The sequence below is a fragment of the Tachyglossus aculeatus genome, chromosome 11, assembly GCF_015852505.1.
Source record: "Tachyglossus aculeatus isolate mTacAcu1 chromosome 11, mTacAcu1.pri, whole genome shotgun sequence".
NCBI lineage: Eukaryota > Metazoa > Chordata > Mammalia > Monotremata > Tachyglossidae > Tachyglossus > Tachyglossus aculeatus.
In genome coordinates this window covers 37,178,119-37,193,303 of record NC_052076.1, presented here as the reverse complement: position 1 = coordinate 37,193,303, position 15,185 = coordinate 37,178,119, and the positions used below count along the sequence as shown (strand labels likewise).

The following is a 15,185-nucleotide window of genomic DNA, read 5'->3' as shown; positions in this document are numbered from 1 at the left end:
TTTATTCTATTTATTTTATTTTGTTAATATGTTTTGTTTTGTTGTCTGTCTCCCCCTTCTAGCCTGTGAGCCCACTGTTGGGTCGAGACCGTCTCTAGATGTTGCCAACTTGGACTTCCCAAGCGCTTAGTCCAGTGCTCTGCACACAGTAAGCGCTCAATAAATACGACTGATCGATTGATTGATATATGCATATATGTTTGTATGTATTTATTACTCTATTTCATTTGTACATATTTATTCTATTTATTTTATTTTGTTAATATGTTTTGTTTTGTTGTCTGTCTCCCCCTTCTAGCCTGTGAGCCCACTGTTGGGTCGAGACCGTCTCTAGATGTTGCCAACTTGGACTTCCCAAGCGCTCAGTCCAGTGCTCTGCACACAGTAAGCGCTCAATAAATACAATTCATTGATTGATTGATATATGTATATATGTTTGTATGTATTTATTACTCTCATTTGTACATATTTAGTCTATTTATTTTATTTTGTTAATATGTTTTGTTTTGTTGTCTGCCTCCCCCTTCTAGCCTGTGAGCCCGCTGTTGGGTCGGGGCCATCTCTAGATGTTGCCGATTGGTCCTTCCCAAGCGCTTAATCCAGTGCTCAGCACACAGTAAGAGCTCAATAAATATGATTGATTGATTGATTAATAGATTAATAAAAGCCATTATTATTATTATCAGTAAGCGCTCAATAAATATGATTGATTGATTGATTGATTAATAAATGCCAGTATTATTATCATCAAGGAGGAGGAGGAGGCAGAATAGAGTCCATTCGAGTGGGCACAGAGGCTTTTTTCCCCACCCAGCCCTCATTCCTCCCCTCCTTACCCACGGTCTTGGTGTCCCCGGCCGTTTCTTCAGGTCCTCTACCACGGCCACCGCCTCCTCGCCGCTCTCCGGACGTCGCTCCCTCACTTGAGCCTGAAGGTCCCCGGGCAGGACGGTCAGAAACTGCTCCAGCACCAGCAGGTCCAGGATCTGCTCCTTGGTGTGGACCTCGGGCCTCAGCCACCACCGGCAGAGTTCCCAGAGCCGGCCGTGGGCCTTCCGGGGTCCATCCGCCTCTCGGTAGCGGAACATCCTGAAGCGTCGGCGGAAGCTCTCCGGCCCGGCGTCGCCATCCCCCAGGGTGGATCCCGGCCCACGGACAGAATTCCCACCCAGCTTCACCAGCGGAGCCTCCTCTTGCTTCTTAGGAGCCAAAATCTCCTCCGGTTCAGTAGCCATCGCCCGACTACCGCGCCCTGGAGCTCCAATCTTTTTCCCCTCTGTTGTCTCCAGAAGAATCCGCGTCGAGTTCTGCCTGGATACCTTCAAAAGAAAAAAAACCGCAACAACTAAATTTCTCCCTATGGGTCGAGAGCAGAATAAATATCAGCGGTGCACACCGTAATTATATTCATACTAGGGAACTGCCAGAAGCGGAAGAGCTATCTTTTAGACTGTGAGCCCACTGTTGGGTAGGGACTGTCTCTATATGTTGCCAATTTGTACTTTCCAAGCGCTTAGTACAGTGCTCTGCACACAGTAAGTGCTCAATAAATACGATTGATGATGATGATGATATTGCCGTAAACCGATGATCCTTACCACCTGCCTGCCCTCAGTGATGGCTGGACTTGGACTTCCCAAGCGCTTAGGACAGTGCTCTGCACACAGTAAGCGCTCAATAAATACGATTGATGATGATGATGATATTGCCATAAACCGATGATCCTTACCACCTGCCTGCCCTCAGTGATGGCTGGACTTGGACTTCCCAAGCGCTTAGGACAGTGCTCTGCACACAGTAAGCGCTCAATAAATGCGACTGAATGAATGGGAAACAGTCCCTGGGGAGGAGAAATGGGATCCCACGGGGGAAGAAGATAAAGAGGGAGGCCAGGGACAGGGGTGATTATTATTATGGTATTTTATTACTCCATTTTACTTGTACATATTTACTATTCTATTTATTTTGTTAATGATGTGCATGGAGCTTTAATTCCACGTGTTCTGACGATTTTGACACCTGTCTCCATGCTTTGTTTTGTCATCTGTCTCCCCCTTTTTAGACTGTGAGCCCACTGTTGGGTAGGGACTGTCTCTATATGTTGCCAACTTGTACTTCCCAAGCGCTTAGTACAGTGCTCTGCACACAGTAAGTTGTATTTATTGAGCGCTGATTGATTGATAAACCAATGCCTAGGGAAATCAACCCAGTCCTTTTAGACTGTGAGCCCACTGTTGGGTAGGGACTGTCTCTATATGTTGCCAACTTGTCCTTCCCAAGCGCTTAGTACAGTGCTCTGCACACAGTAAGCGCTCAATAAATATGATTGATTGATTAATTGAATTCCAGCTGTTCTCAGGAAAATATCCCTGCCTAAGCCCTCATTTCTTCTTCTCCCACTCCCTTCTGCATCGCCCTCGCAGTAGGATTTGCACCCTTTATGCACCCCTCCCTCAGCATGTGTGTACTTACTATAGGTAATTAGTTTATTTATATTAATGTCTGTCCCCCCCTCTAGAATGTAAGCCCCTCGTAGGCTGGGAACGTATCTACCAACTCTTTTAGACTGTGAGCCCACTGTTGGGTAGGGACTGGCTCTAGAAAGTAAGCCCCTCGTAGGCTGGGAACGTATCTACCAACTCTTTTAGACTGTGAGCCCACTGTTGGGTAGGGACTGGCTCTATATGTTGCCAACTTGTACTTCCCAAGCACTTAGTACAGTGCTCTGCACACAGTAAGCGCTCAATAAATACGATTGATTGATTGATTTGTGCATCTCTGGTGTATATATGTATACACATATATACCTGTATATATGTATATATGTTTGTACATATTTATTACTCTATTTATTTATTAATTTATTTTACTTGTACATATCTATTCTATTTATTTTATTTTGTTAGTATGTTTGGTTTTGTTCTCTGTCTCCCCCTTTTAGACTGTGAGCCCACTGTTGGGTAGGGACTGTCTCTATATGTTGCCAACTTGTACTTCCCAAGCGCTTAGTCCAGTGCTCTGCACACAGTAAGCGCTCAATAAATACGATTGATTGATTGAACTCTGTTCTATGGTGCTCTCCCAAGCGTTCAGTACAGCGCTCTGCACACAGTAAGCGCTCAATAAATACGATTGATCGATTGATTCCCTCCCCTACAAAAGCAGGAGTTGGGTCTCTGGGAAATTGAGAGGATTCGGACCAGGGAAACTTCAGACTTATGTGTGGGTTGGGGAGACGGAGTTAAATCTTAGGACGCCCCCCGAATAAGCAGAGAGTTAGGAAGGTTGTCTCGGTGGAGCAGGGGAGGCAGAGAGCAGCCCGCTCTGCCCGATTGACCCATTCATTAATTTATTCAATTGTATTTATTGTTTATTTATTTGTTTATTATTTATTTATTTATTGTTAATTTGTTTATTTATTTGTTTATTGTTTATTTATCTTTTAGACTGTGAGCCCACTGTTGGGTAGGGACTGTCTCTACATGTTGCCAACTTGTACTTTCCAAGCGCTTAGTACAGTGCTCTGCACACAGTAAGTGCTCAATAAATACGACTGATGATGGTCTAAGCGCTTGGGAAGTACGAGTCGGCAACAGTTAGAGACGGTCCCTACCCAACAGTTGGCTCACAGGCTAGAGGGGGGAGACAGACGACAAAACAAAACATGGAGACAGGTGTCAAAATCGTCAGAACAAGCAGAGTTAAAGCTCTATGCATATCATTCACAAAATAAATAGAATAGTAAATATGTACAAGAGTAATAAAATACCATAATAATAATCACCCCTGTCCCTGGCCTCCCTCTTACTTATCTTCCCCTGCGGGATCCCATTTCTCCTCCCCAGGGACTGTTTCCCATTCTTTCGATCGCATTTATTGAGCGCTTACTGTGTGCACAGCACTGTCCTAAGCGCTTGGGAAGTCCAAGTCGGCAACAGATAGAGACGGTCCCTACCCACCAACGGGCTCACAGGCTAGAAGTGGGAGACAGACGACAAAACAAAACATGGAGACAGGTGTCAAAATCGTCAAAACAAGTAGAATTAAAGCTCTATGCACATCATTAACAAAATAAATAGAATAGTAAATATGTACAAGTAAAATGGAGTAATAAAATATCATAATAATCATCATCCCTGTCCCTGGCCTCCCTCTTACTTTATCTTCTTCCCCCGTGGGATCCCATTTCTCCTCCCCAGGGACTATTTTCTATTCACTCAGTCGCATTTATTGAGCGCTTACTGTGTGCAGAGCACTGTCCTAAGCGCTTGGGAAGTCCAAGTCGGCAACAGATAGAGACGGCCCCTACCCACCAACGGGCTCACAGGCTAGAAGGGGGAGACAGACGACAAAACCAAACATGGAGACAGGTGTCAAAATCGTCAGAACAAGTAGAATTAAAGCTCTATGCACATCATTAACAAAATAAGTCGAATAGTGAATACACTACTGTCTCAAAGACAAGGAGACACACACGCTGAGAAGCAGCGTGGCTCAGTGGAAAGAGCCCGGGCTTTGGAGTCAGAGGTCAGGGGTTCAAATCCCGGCTCTGCCAATTGCCAGCTGTGTGACTCTGGGCAAGTCACTTCACTTCTCTGGGCCTCAGTTCCCTCATCTGGAAAATGGATGAAGGCTGTGAGTCCCCCGTGGGACAACCTGATCACCTTGTAACCTCCCCAGTGCTTAGAACAGTGCTTTGCACATAGTAAGCGCTTAATAAACGCCATTATTGTTATTATGTTCCCGGCCTTTGCCCTCAAAATCTGAAACGGGCATCACAAATCACTGTCTCGGCTAGATAAAAGCAATCAATCGTATTTATTGAGCGCTTACTGTGTGCAGAGCACTGTACTAAGTGCTTGGGAAGTCCAAGGTGGCAACATATGGAGATGGTCCCTACCCAACAATCAATCAATCAATCGTATTTATTGAGCGCTTACTGTGTGCAGAGCACTGTACTAAGCGCTTGGGAAGTCCAAGTTGGCAACATCTAGAGACAGTCCCTACCCAACAATCAATCAATCGTATTTACTGAGCGCTTACTGTGTGCAGAGCACTATACTAAGCACTTGGGAAGTCCAAGTTGGCAACATCTAGAGATGGTCCCTACCCAACAATCAATCAATCGTATTTATTGAGCGCTTACTGTGTGCAGAGCACTGTACTAAGCGCTTGGGAAGTACAAGTTGGCAACATCTAGAGACAGTCCCTACTCAACGATCAATCAATCGTATTTATTGAGCGCTTACTGTGTGCAGAGCACTGTACTAAGCGCTTGGGAAATCCAAGTTGGCAACATATAGAGACGGTCCCTACCCAACAATCAATCAATCGTATTTATTGAGCGCTTACTGTGTGCACAGCACTGGACTAAGCGCTTGGGAAGTACAAGTTGGCAACATATAGAGACAGTCCCTAGCCCACAGTGGGCTCACAGTCTAGAAGGGGGAGACAGACAACAAAACCAAACATATTAACACGATAAAATAAATAGAATAGATATGTACAAGTAGAATAAACAGAGTAATAAATACGAACAAACATATATACAGGTGCTGTGGGGAAGGGATAAAAGCAATCTGCGCAGTGCTCTGCACAAAGTGTGTGCTCAATCACTAGGATTGAACTCCCTGCCCGGCCCAGCCGTCGCTCACCGCTGCCAGGGAGCCCAGGATTGGAGCTCGGAGGACTCGAGGCCCAGCTGGGAGCAGGCCCGGCCGCTCTAGGCCGCCAGATCTCGTTGCTCCGCCGCGGAATCCGCTCACGATTCTCCGACGGGCGGAGGACCGGAAGTGCCCCCATCTAGTCCCGCCCCGCAAGCCCTGGGGCCCTTCTAGGATTTGGGAGGTTTGCGCGACTCGGTGGTGTGCCCCTTAACGGCCGGTGGGAGTGGCAGCATTCATTCATTCATTCATTCAATCGACCTTATTGAGCGCTTACTGTGTGCAGGGCACTGGACTAAGCGCTTGGGAAGTCCAAGTTGGCAACATATAGAGACAGTCCCTACCCAACAGTGGGCTCACAGTCTAAAAGGGGGAGACAGACGACAAAACAAAACATGTGGACAGGTGTCAGGACATCAGAATAAATAAAAATAAAGCTGGATGCACATTAATCAATCAATCAATCGTATTTATTGAGCGCTTACTGTGTGCAGAGCACTGGACTAAGCGCTTGGGAAGTACAAGTTGGCAACATATAGAGACAGTCCCTACCCAACAGTGGGCTCACAGTCTAAAAGGGGGAGACAGACGACAAGACAAAACACGTGGACAGGTGTCAGGACATCAGAATAAATAAAAATAAAGCTGGATGCACATTAATCAATCAATCAATCGTATTTATTGAGCGCTTACTGTGTGCAGAGCACTGGACTAAGCGCTTGGGAAGTCCAAGTTGGCAACATATAGAGACAGTCCCTACCCAACAGTGGGCTCACAGTCTAAAAGGGGGAGACAGAGAACAAAACCAAACATACTAACAAAATAAAATAAATAGAATAGATATGTACAAGTAAAATAAATGGAATAGTAATAATAGAATAGAGGATGAGGCGAGAAGTCCCCTAGCACTTTCATTAATTCATTCAATCGTATTTATTGAGCGCTTACTGTGTGCAGAACACTGTACTAAGCGCCTGGAAAGTACAATTCAGCAACAGAGAGAGACAATCCCTGTCTCTGGCCTCCCTCTTACTTTATCTTCTTCCCCTGCGGGATCCCATTTCTCCTCCTCAGGGACTGTGTTTCCCACTCATTCATTCATTCACCCAATTGTATTTATTGAGCGCTTACTGTGTGCAGAGCACTGTACTAAGCGCCTGGAAAGTACAATTCAGCAACAGAGAGAGAGAATCCCTGTCTCTGGCCTCCCTCTTACTTTATCTTCTTCCCCTGCGGGATCCCATTTCTCCTCCTCAAGGACTGTGTTTCCCAGTCATTCATTCATTCACCCAATTGTATTTATTGAGCACTTACTGTGTGCTGAGCACTGTACTAAGCGCCTGGAAAGTACAGTTCAGCAACAGAGAGACACAATCCCTGTCCCTGGCCTCCCTCCTACTTTATCTTCTTCCCCTGCGGGATCCCATTTCTCCTCCCCAGGGACTGTGTTTCCCACTCATTCATTCATTCAGTCATATTTATTGAGCGCTTACTGTGTGCCGAGCACTGGACTAAGCGCTTGGAAAGTACAATTCAGCAAGAGAGAGAGACAATCCCTATCCCTGGCCTCCCTCTTACTTTATCTTCTTCCCCTGTGGGATCCCATTTCTCCTCCCCAGGAACTGTTTCCCATTCATTCAATCGTATTTATTGAGCGCTTACTGTGTGCAGAGCACTGGATTAAGCGCTTGGAAAGTACAATTCAGCAACAGAGAGAGACAATCCCTATCCCTGGCCTCCCTCTTACCTTATCTTCTTCCCCTGCGGGATCCCATTTCTCCTCCCCAGGGACTGTGTTTCCCACTCATTCATTCATTCAGTCGTATTTATTGAGCGCTTACTGTGTGCAGAGCACTGTCCCAAGCTCTTGGGAAGTCCAAGTCAGCAACAGATAGAGACGGTTCCTACCCACCAACGGGGTCACAGTCTAGAAGGGGGAGACAGACGACAAAACAAGACATGGAGACAGGTGTCAAAATCATCAGAACAAATAGAAGTAAAGCTATGTACACATCATGAACAAAATAAATGGAATAGTAAATATGTACAAGTAAAATAAGTAGAGTAATAAATCTGTACAAATATATATATAGAAGTGATGTGGGGAGGGGAAGGAGGTAGGGTGGGGGGGATGGGGAGGAGGAGAGGAAAAAAGGGGCTCAGTCTGGGAAGGCCTCCTGGAGGAGGTGAGCTTTCAGGAGGGCTTTGAAGGGAGGAAGAGAGCTAGCTTGGTGGATGTGTGGAGGGAGGGCATTCTCCCCGACCCGAGATATTTTCCAGGCTGCACCTCTGCTCTTTCAAAACCAACCCCTAATTCACCTGAACGGTCCCTTCCCGTTTCTGGACTGAAATTCCCGGGATCTATTTTTACACGTAATAATAATGGCATTTGTTAAGCGCTTACTATGTGCAGAGCACTGTTCTAAGCGCTGGGGGGGGAATACAAGGTGATCAAGTTGTCCCTCGCGGGGCTCGCAGTCTTAATCCCCATTTTCCAGATGAGGTAACTGAGGCTCAGAGAAGTTAAGTGACTTGCCCAGGGTCACACAGCAGACATGTGGTGGGGTCGGGATTCGAACCCATGACCTCCGACTCCAAAGCCCACGCTCTTTCCACTGAGCCACGCTGCTTCTCACGTAAGCGCCCTGCGGGCTCCGCTGCCCTCCCCACCAGCTCCCTAAGCGTGGGTTCAGAGGTTTCCATGACAGCAAAAATTTGGGGAAAGAGACACGTCAAAGGGATGGGGATGGAGTCAGGTTGTTGCCAGGGAAACCACTGGTCCAAGGGAGCGGGGACCCGGGCCAGAGGAAGGAAGGATGAGAAATTGGGGAGGGGGAAGATGAGAGAAGGCCTGGAAGGGAATGAGAGAGTCGGAAGGCCTGGCTGCTAATTCCAGCCCCACTACTTGCCTGCTGGGTGACCTTGGGCACATCGCTTTTCTGTGCCTTCCTCTCCTTCATCTGTAAAAGGAGAATCAATACCAGTTTTCCTTCCCTCATAGACTGCGAGCCCTACGTGGGATAAGGACTGTGTCTGATCCTAATTGTACTGTATCCTATTGCATTGTAATTTATTTAGTTTATACTAATGTCTGTCTCACCCTTTAGTCTCTGTGCTCGTTATGGGCAGGGATTGCAGCTACTGATTCCATTGTAGTCTCCCAAATGCTTAGTATCGTGTTGTGCGCACAGTAAGTGCTCAGTAAATATCATTTACTTATTAACTGATCGATGAATTAGCACAGTGCTAAGTTCACAGCATTCATTCCTCTCTCTTCCTCCCTTCAAGGCTCTGCTGAGAGCTCACCTCCTCCAGGAGGCCTTCCCAGACTGAGCCCCTTCCTTCCTCTCCCCCTCGTCCCCCTCTCCATCCCCCCCATCTTACCTCCTTCCCTTCCCCACAGCACCTGTATATATGTATATATGTTTGTACATATTTATTACTCTATTTATTTATTTTATTTGTACATATCTATTCTATTTTATTTTGTTAGTATGTTTGGTTTTGTTCTCTGTCTCCCCCTTTTAGACTGTGAGCCCACTGTTGGGTAGGGACTGTCTCTATATGTTGCCAATTTGTACTTCCCAAGCGCTTAGTACAGTGCTCTGCACATAGTAAGCGCTCAATAAATACGATTGATTGATTGATTCATTCATCCATTCATTCATCATTGAGCCCACTGTTGGGTAGGGACTGTCTCTATATGTTGCCAATTTGTACTTCCCAAGCGCTTAGTACAGTGCTCTGCACATAGTAAGCACTCAATAAACACGATTGATTGATTGATTGATTCAATCATATCTATTGAGCACTTATTACTAGTATTAGTATTAGTACTAGCATTAGTAATCAATCAATCAATCGTATTGATTGAGCGCTTACTGTGTGCAGAGCCCTGCACTAAGCGCTTGGGAAGTACAAGTTGGCAACATATAGAGACGGTCCCTACCCAACAAGGGGCTTACAGTCTAGAAGGGGGAGACAGACAGCAAAACAAAACGTGTGAACAGGTTTCAAGTCATCAGAATATATAGAAGTAAAGCTAGATGCACATAATAATAATGATGGCATTTGTTAAGCGCTTACTTTGTGCAAAGCACTGTTCTAAGCGCTGGGGAGGTTACAAGGCGATCAAGTTGTCCCATGTGGGGCTCACAGTCTCCATCCCCATTTTAATAATAATAATAATAATAATGTGCATCATTAACAAAATGAAATAAATAGAATAATAAATGTGTACAAGTAAAATAAATAGAGTAATAAATCTACAGCAGTGCTTGGCACATTGTATGAAATAAATATCACAATAATAATAAAAATAATTAATAATAGAAAATGGAGGTGGGAGTGGCCCCCACTCCCATAATTGGTCAGCTCAGTGCCTCTTCTTTCCCCCCATGAGAGGCTTCAGGCTCCTTGCCACCTCACTTGGTTGCTCATTCCTTCCCATCTTCCCTTATCGGCACAAAATTCCATTGAATTTGGTAACCAGATCCTTGTCCCCTGCTCATTGGGAATGCTAGGCCTCAATCCCATCACTGCCTCCCACCAGCCAAGGCCTTCCCTATCTCTGGACCTCCGTTCTACGTTCGTCTCTTGTCCCTAATCCCTAATCCTTCCGAGCCTTTTTCGTTGCTAAATCCCTTTATTCCAGCCAGCCTCAAATTTACCTTCTCCTGGACACTGAAAGTGTATGAGTGTATATATGTTTGTACGTATTTATTACTCTATTTATTTTGCTTGTACGTATCTATTCTATTTATTTTATTTTGTTAGTATGTTTTGTTTTGTTCTCTGTCTCCCCCTTTTAGACTGCGAGCCCACTGTTGGGTAGGGACCGCCTCTATATGTTGCCAACTTGTACTTTCCAAGCGCTTAGTACAGTGCTCTGCACACAGTAAGCGCTCAATAAATACGATTGATTGATTGATTGATTGATTGATGAGTGTCAAGGGGAGGAGCTGCACCCTCGTGTAAAGCTTTGCCTGGTCTCTCTGGGAGACTCCCCTGTTTCTTCAGCCCGACCTGCCCCAACTTTCTTTCCCTGAGGAACTTGAATCCTAAATAACGCTATCCAACCCCACACCACTTGTGTATAATAATAATAATGTTGGTATTTGTTAAGCGCTTACTATGTGCAAAGCACTGTTCTAAGCGCTGGGGAGGTTACAAGGTGATCAGGTTGTCCCAAGGGAGGTTCACAGTCTTCATCCCCATTTTACAGATGAGGTAACTGAGGCACAGAGAAGTTAAGTGACTTGCCCAGAGTCACACAGCCAACAATTGGCGGAGCTGGGATTTGAACCCGTGACCTCTGACTCCAAAGCCCGGGCTCTTTCCACTGAGCCACGCTGTGTATGTATCTATCAATTACATATGATAAAGTATTTATATCAATACCTGTTCCCCACTCTGCAGTGTAAGCACGTCATGGTCAGGCAATGCGTCTACCAACTCTGTTGCACTGTACCCTCCCAAGCGCTTAGTACAGTGCTTGTTGTGGGTGAGGAACGTGTCCATTCATTCATTCATTCAATTGTCTTCATTGAGCACTTACTGTGTGCAGAGCACTGTTCTAAGCGCTTGGGAAGTACAATTCAGCAACAAAAAGAGACAATCCTTGCCCACAATGGGCTCACAGTCTAGGAGGGGGGAGACGGACAGCAAAACAAGTAAACAGGCATCAATAGAAATAAATACAATTATAAATGCATATACACTTCAAAACAAACAGGCATCAGTAGAAATAAATACAATTATAAATGCATATACACTTCAAAACAAAGTAAACAGGCATTAATATAAAGAAATAGAATTATAGATATGTGCATCTATACACAAGTGCTGTGGGGTGGGGAGGGCGGGTAGAGCAAAGGGAGGGAGTCGGGTTGATGGGGAGCCGAGGAAAAGGGGGGCTTGGACTGGGAAGGCCTCCTGGAGGAGGTGAGCCCTCAGTAGGGCTTTGAAGGGGGAGGTGTGATTGTTTCACCCTAAAAAGCCTATTCACTCATCATTCTGAATCCAGTCAGTAGAGTTCTCGTTATTTGAGAGTGATTAATCAGATGTTTAAACTGGGTTCTAACCCCATCTCCTCCACTTGTCTGCTGAGTGTCCATGGGCAAGTCACTTAACTTCTCTGTGCCTGTTACCTCATCTGTAAAGGGGGGATTAAGACTGTGAGCCCCACGTGGGACAACGTGACCCACCTTGTAACCTCCCCAGCGCTTAGAACAGTGCCTTGCACATAGTAAGCACTTAATAAATGCCATTATTATTATTATTATTATTATTATTATTATGTGAGCCCCACTTCTCTGTGCCATGGTTACCTCATCTGTAAAATGGGGATTAAAACTGGGAGCCCCAAGTGGGACAACCTGATTACCTTGTATCTACCCCAGCGCTTAGAACAGTGCCTTGCACATAGTAAGCACTTAATAAATGCCATTATTATTATTATTATTATGTGAGCCCCACTTCTCTGTGCCACGGTTACCTCATCTGTAAAATGGGGATTAAAACTGGGAGCCCCAAGTGGGACAACCTGATTACCTTGTATCTACCCCAGCGCTTAGAACAGTGCCTTGCACATAGTAAGCACTTAATAAATGCCATTATTATTATTATTATTATGTGAGCCCCACTTCTCTGTGCCACGGTTACCTCATCTGTAAAATGGGGATTAAAACTGGGAGCCCCAAGTGGGACAACCTGATTACCTTGTATCTACCCCAGCGCTTAGAACAGTGCCTTGCACATAGTAAGCACTTAATAAATGCCATTATTATTATTATTATTATTATTATGTGAGCCCCACTTCTCTGTGCCACGGTTACCTCATCTGTAAAATGGGGATTAAAACTGGGAGCCCCAAGTGGGACAACCTGATTACCTTGTATCTACCCCAGCGCTTAGAACAGTGCTTGGCACCAGTAAGCGCTTAAATACCATAATAACAACAATGGTATTTGTTCAGCACTTACTAGGTGCAAAGCACTGTTCATTCATTCAGTCGTATTTATTGAGCGCTTACTGTGTGCAGAGCACTGGACTAAGCGCTTGGGAAGTACAATGCAACAGAGTTGGTAGACATTCCCTGAATGTGTGACACATTCATTCATTCATTCAATCGTATTTATTGAGCGCTTACTGTGTGCAGAGCACTGGACTAAGCGCTTGGGAAGTCCAAGTTGGCAACATATTCCTTGTGCTTGGGAAGTATAAGTCGGAAACATATAGAGACGGTCCCTACCCAACAACGGGCTCACAGGCTTGAAGGGGGAGACAGACAACAAAACAAAACATGGAGACCGGTATTCTAGACAGTGTAGACGCTGTTCTAAGCGCTGGGGGATACAAGGTGATCAGGTTGTACCACATGGGGCTAACAGTCTTAATCGTACTGACCCTCTCTATATGTTGCCGACTTGTACTTCCCAAGTGCTTAGCACACAAGTAAGCGCTCAATAAATACAATTGAATGAATAAATGAATGAATCCCCATGTTACAGATGAGGTAACTGAGGCCCAGAGAAGTGACTTGCCCAAAGTCACACAGCTGACAGGGGGCGGAGCCGGGATTAGAACCCGTGACCTCTGACTCCCGAGCCTGGGCTCTTTCCACTGAGCCACGCTGCTTCTCAATACTACTACTACTACTAATAATGGCATTTGTCAAGCATTTACTATGTGCAAAACACTGTTCTAAGCGCTGGGGAGGTTACAAGGTGATCAGGTTGTCCCACAGGGACTCACAGTCTTCACCCCCATTTTACAGATGAGGGAACTGAGGCCCAGAGGAGTTAAGTGACTTGCCCAAAGTCACACAGCTGACAGTTGGCAGAGCTGGGATTTGAACTCATGACCTTTGACTCCAAAGCCCAGGCTCTCTCCACTGAGCCATGCTGCTTCCCAAGTGCTTAGTCCAGTGCTCTGCACACAGTAAGCGCTCAATAAATACGACTGATTGATTGACTGATTGACAAAACCAAGCATGGAGACAGGTGTCAAAATCGTCAGAACAAGTAGAATTAAAGCTCTATGCACATCATCTTCTAGACTGTGAGCCCACTGTTGGGTAGGGACCGTCTTTATATGTTGCCAACTTGTCCTTCCCAAGCGCTTAGTACAGTGCTCTGCACACAGTGAGTGCTCAATAAATATGATTGATTGAGTACTAATGCTAGTACTAATACTAATACTAGTAATACTAATAATAATGATGATGATTCATTCATTCAATCGTCTTTATTGAGCGCTTACTTTGTGCAGAGCGCTGGACTAAGCGCTGGGGAAGTCCAATGACACTTCTGCGGGCCTCTAATCGGGGCCCAACGACGACCTTCCTCCCTTCAAGGCCTTACTGAGCGCTCACCTCCTCCAGGAGGCCTTCCCAGACTGAGCCCCTTCCTTCCTCTCCCCCCCATCCCCCTCTTTATCCCCCTCATCTTACCTCCTTCCCTTCCCCACAGCACCTGTATATATGGATACACGTTTGTACATATTTATTACTCTATTTATGTATTTATTTTACTTGTACATATCTATTCTATTTATTTTATTTTGTTAGCATGTTTGGTTTTGTTCTCTGTCTCCCCCTTTTAGACTGTGAGCCCACTGTTGGGTAGGGACCGTCTCTATATGTTGCTAAAAGTTGTACTTCCCAGACGCTTAGTACAGTGCTCTGCACACAGTAAGCACCCAATCAATCAATTGTATTTATTGAGCGCTTACTGTGTGCAGAGAACTGGAGTAAGCGCTTGGGAAGTCCAACTTGGCAACAGATAGAGACAGTCCCTACCCAACAGTGGGCTCACATACGATTGATTGATTGATTGATGATTGAGTTTACTGACAGGAGACAGACGACAAAACCAAACATGGAGACAGGTGTCAAAATCGTCAGAACAAATAGAATTAGAGCTCTATGCACATCATCTTCTAGACTGTGAGCCCACTGTTGGGTAGGGACCGTCTTTATATGTTGCCAACTTGTCCTTCCCAAGCGCTTAGTACGGTGCTCCGCACACAGTAAGCGCTCAATAAATACGATTGATTGATTCCTTCCTCGTCCCCCTCTCCATTCCCCCATCTTACCTCCTTCCCTTCCCCACAGCACCTGTATATATGTTTAGATGTTTGTACATATTTATTACTCTATTTATTTATTTTACTTGTACATATCTATTCTATTTACTTGTACTTCCCAAGCGCTTAGTACGGTGCTCTGCACACAGTAAGCGCTCAACAAATACGATTGATTGATTCCTTCCTCGTCCCCCTCTCCATCCCCCCATCTTACCTCCTTCCCTTCCCCACAGCACCTGTATTTATGTTTGTACATATTTATTACTCTATTTTACTTGTACATATCTTATTTACTTGTGCTTCCCAAGCGCTTAGTACGGTGCTCCGCACACAGTAAGCGCTCAATAAATACGATTGATCGATTGATTCCTCGTCCCCCCTCCATCCGCCCCATCTTACCTCCTTCCCTTCCCCACAGCACCTGTATATATGTTT

At 45.3% G+C, this 15,185-nt stretch overlaps 1 protein-coding gene across 1 annotated transcript in view; it reads right to left on the bottom strand.

Moving 5' to 3' along the window:
• The window catches only part of LOC119934771 (zinc finger protein 436-like), a 33,066-nt gene extending 31,753 nt beyond the window's left edge, over positions 1 to 1,313 (bottom strand). The window contains exon 1 of the mRNA XM_038754313.1: positions 837 to 1,313. Within this exon, the coding sequence (XP_038610241.1) occupies positions 837 to 1,235 (399 nt within the window). The 5' untranslated portion in view covers positions 1,236 to 1,313. The remainder of the gene's footprint in view (positions 1 to 836) is intronic.
• Between the last annotated feature and the right edge of the window lie 13,872 nt (positions 1,314 to 15,185).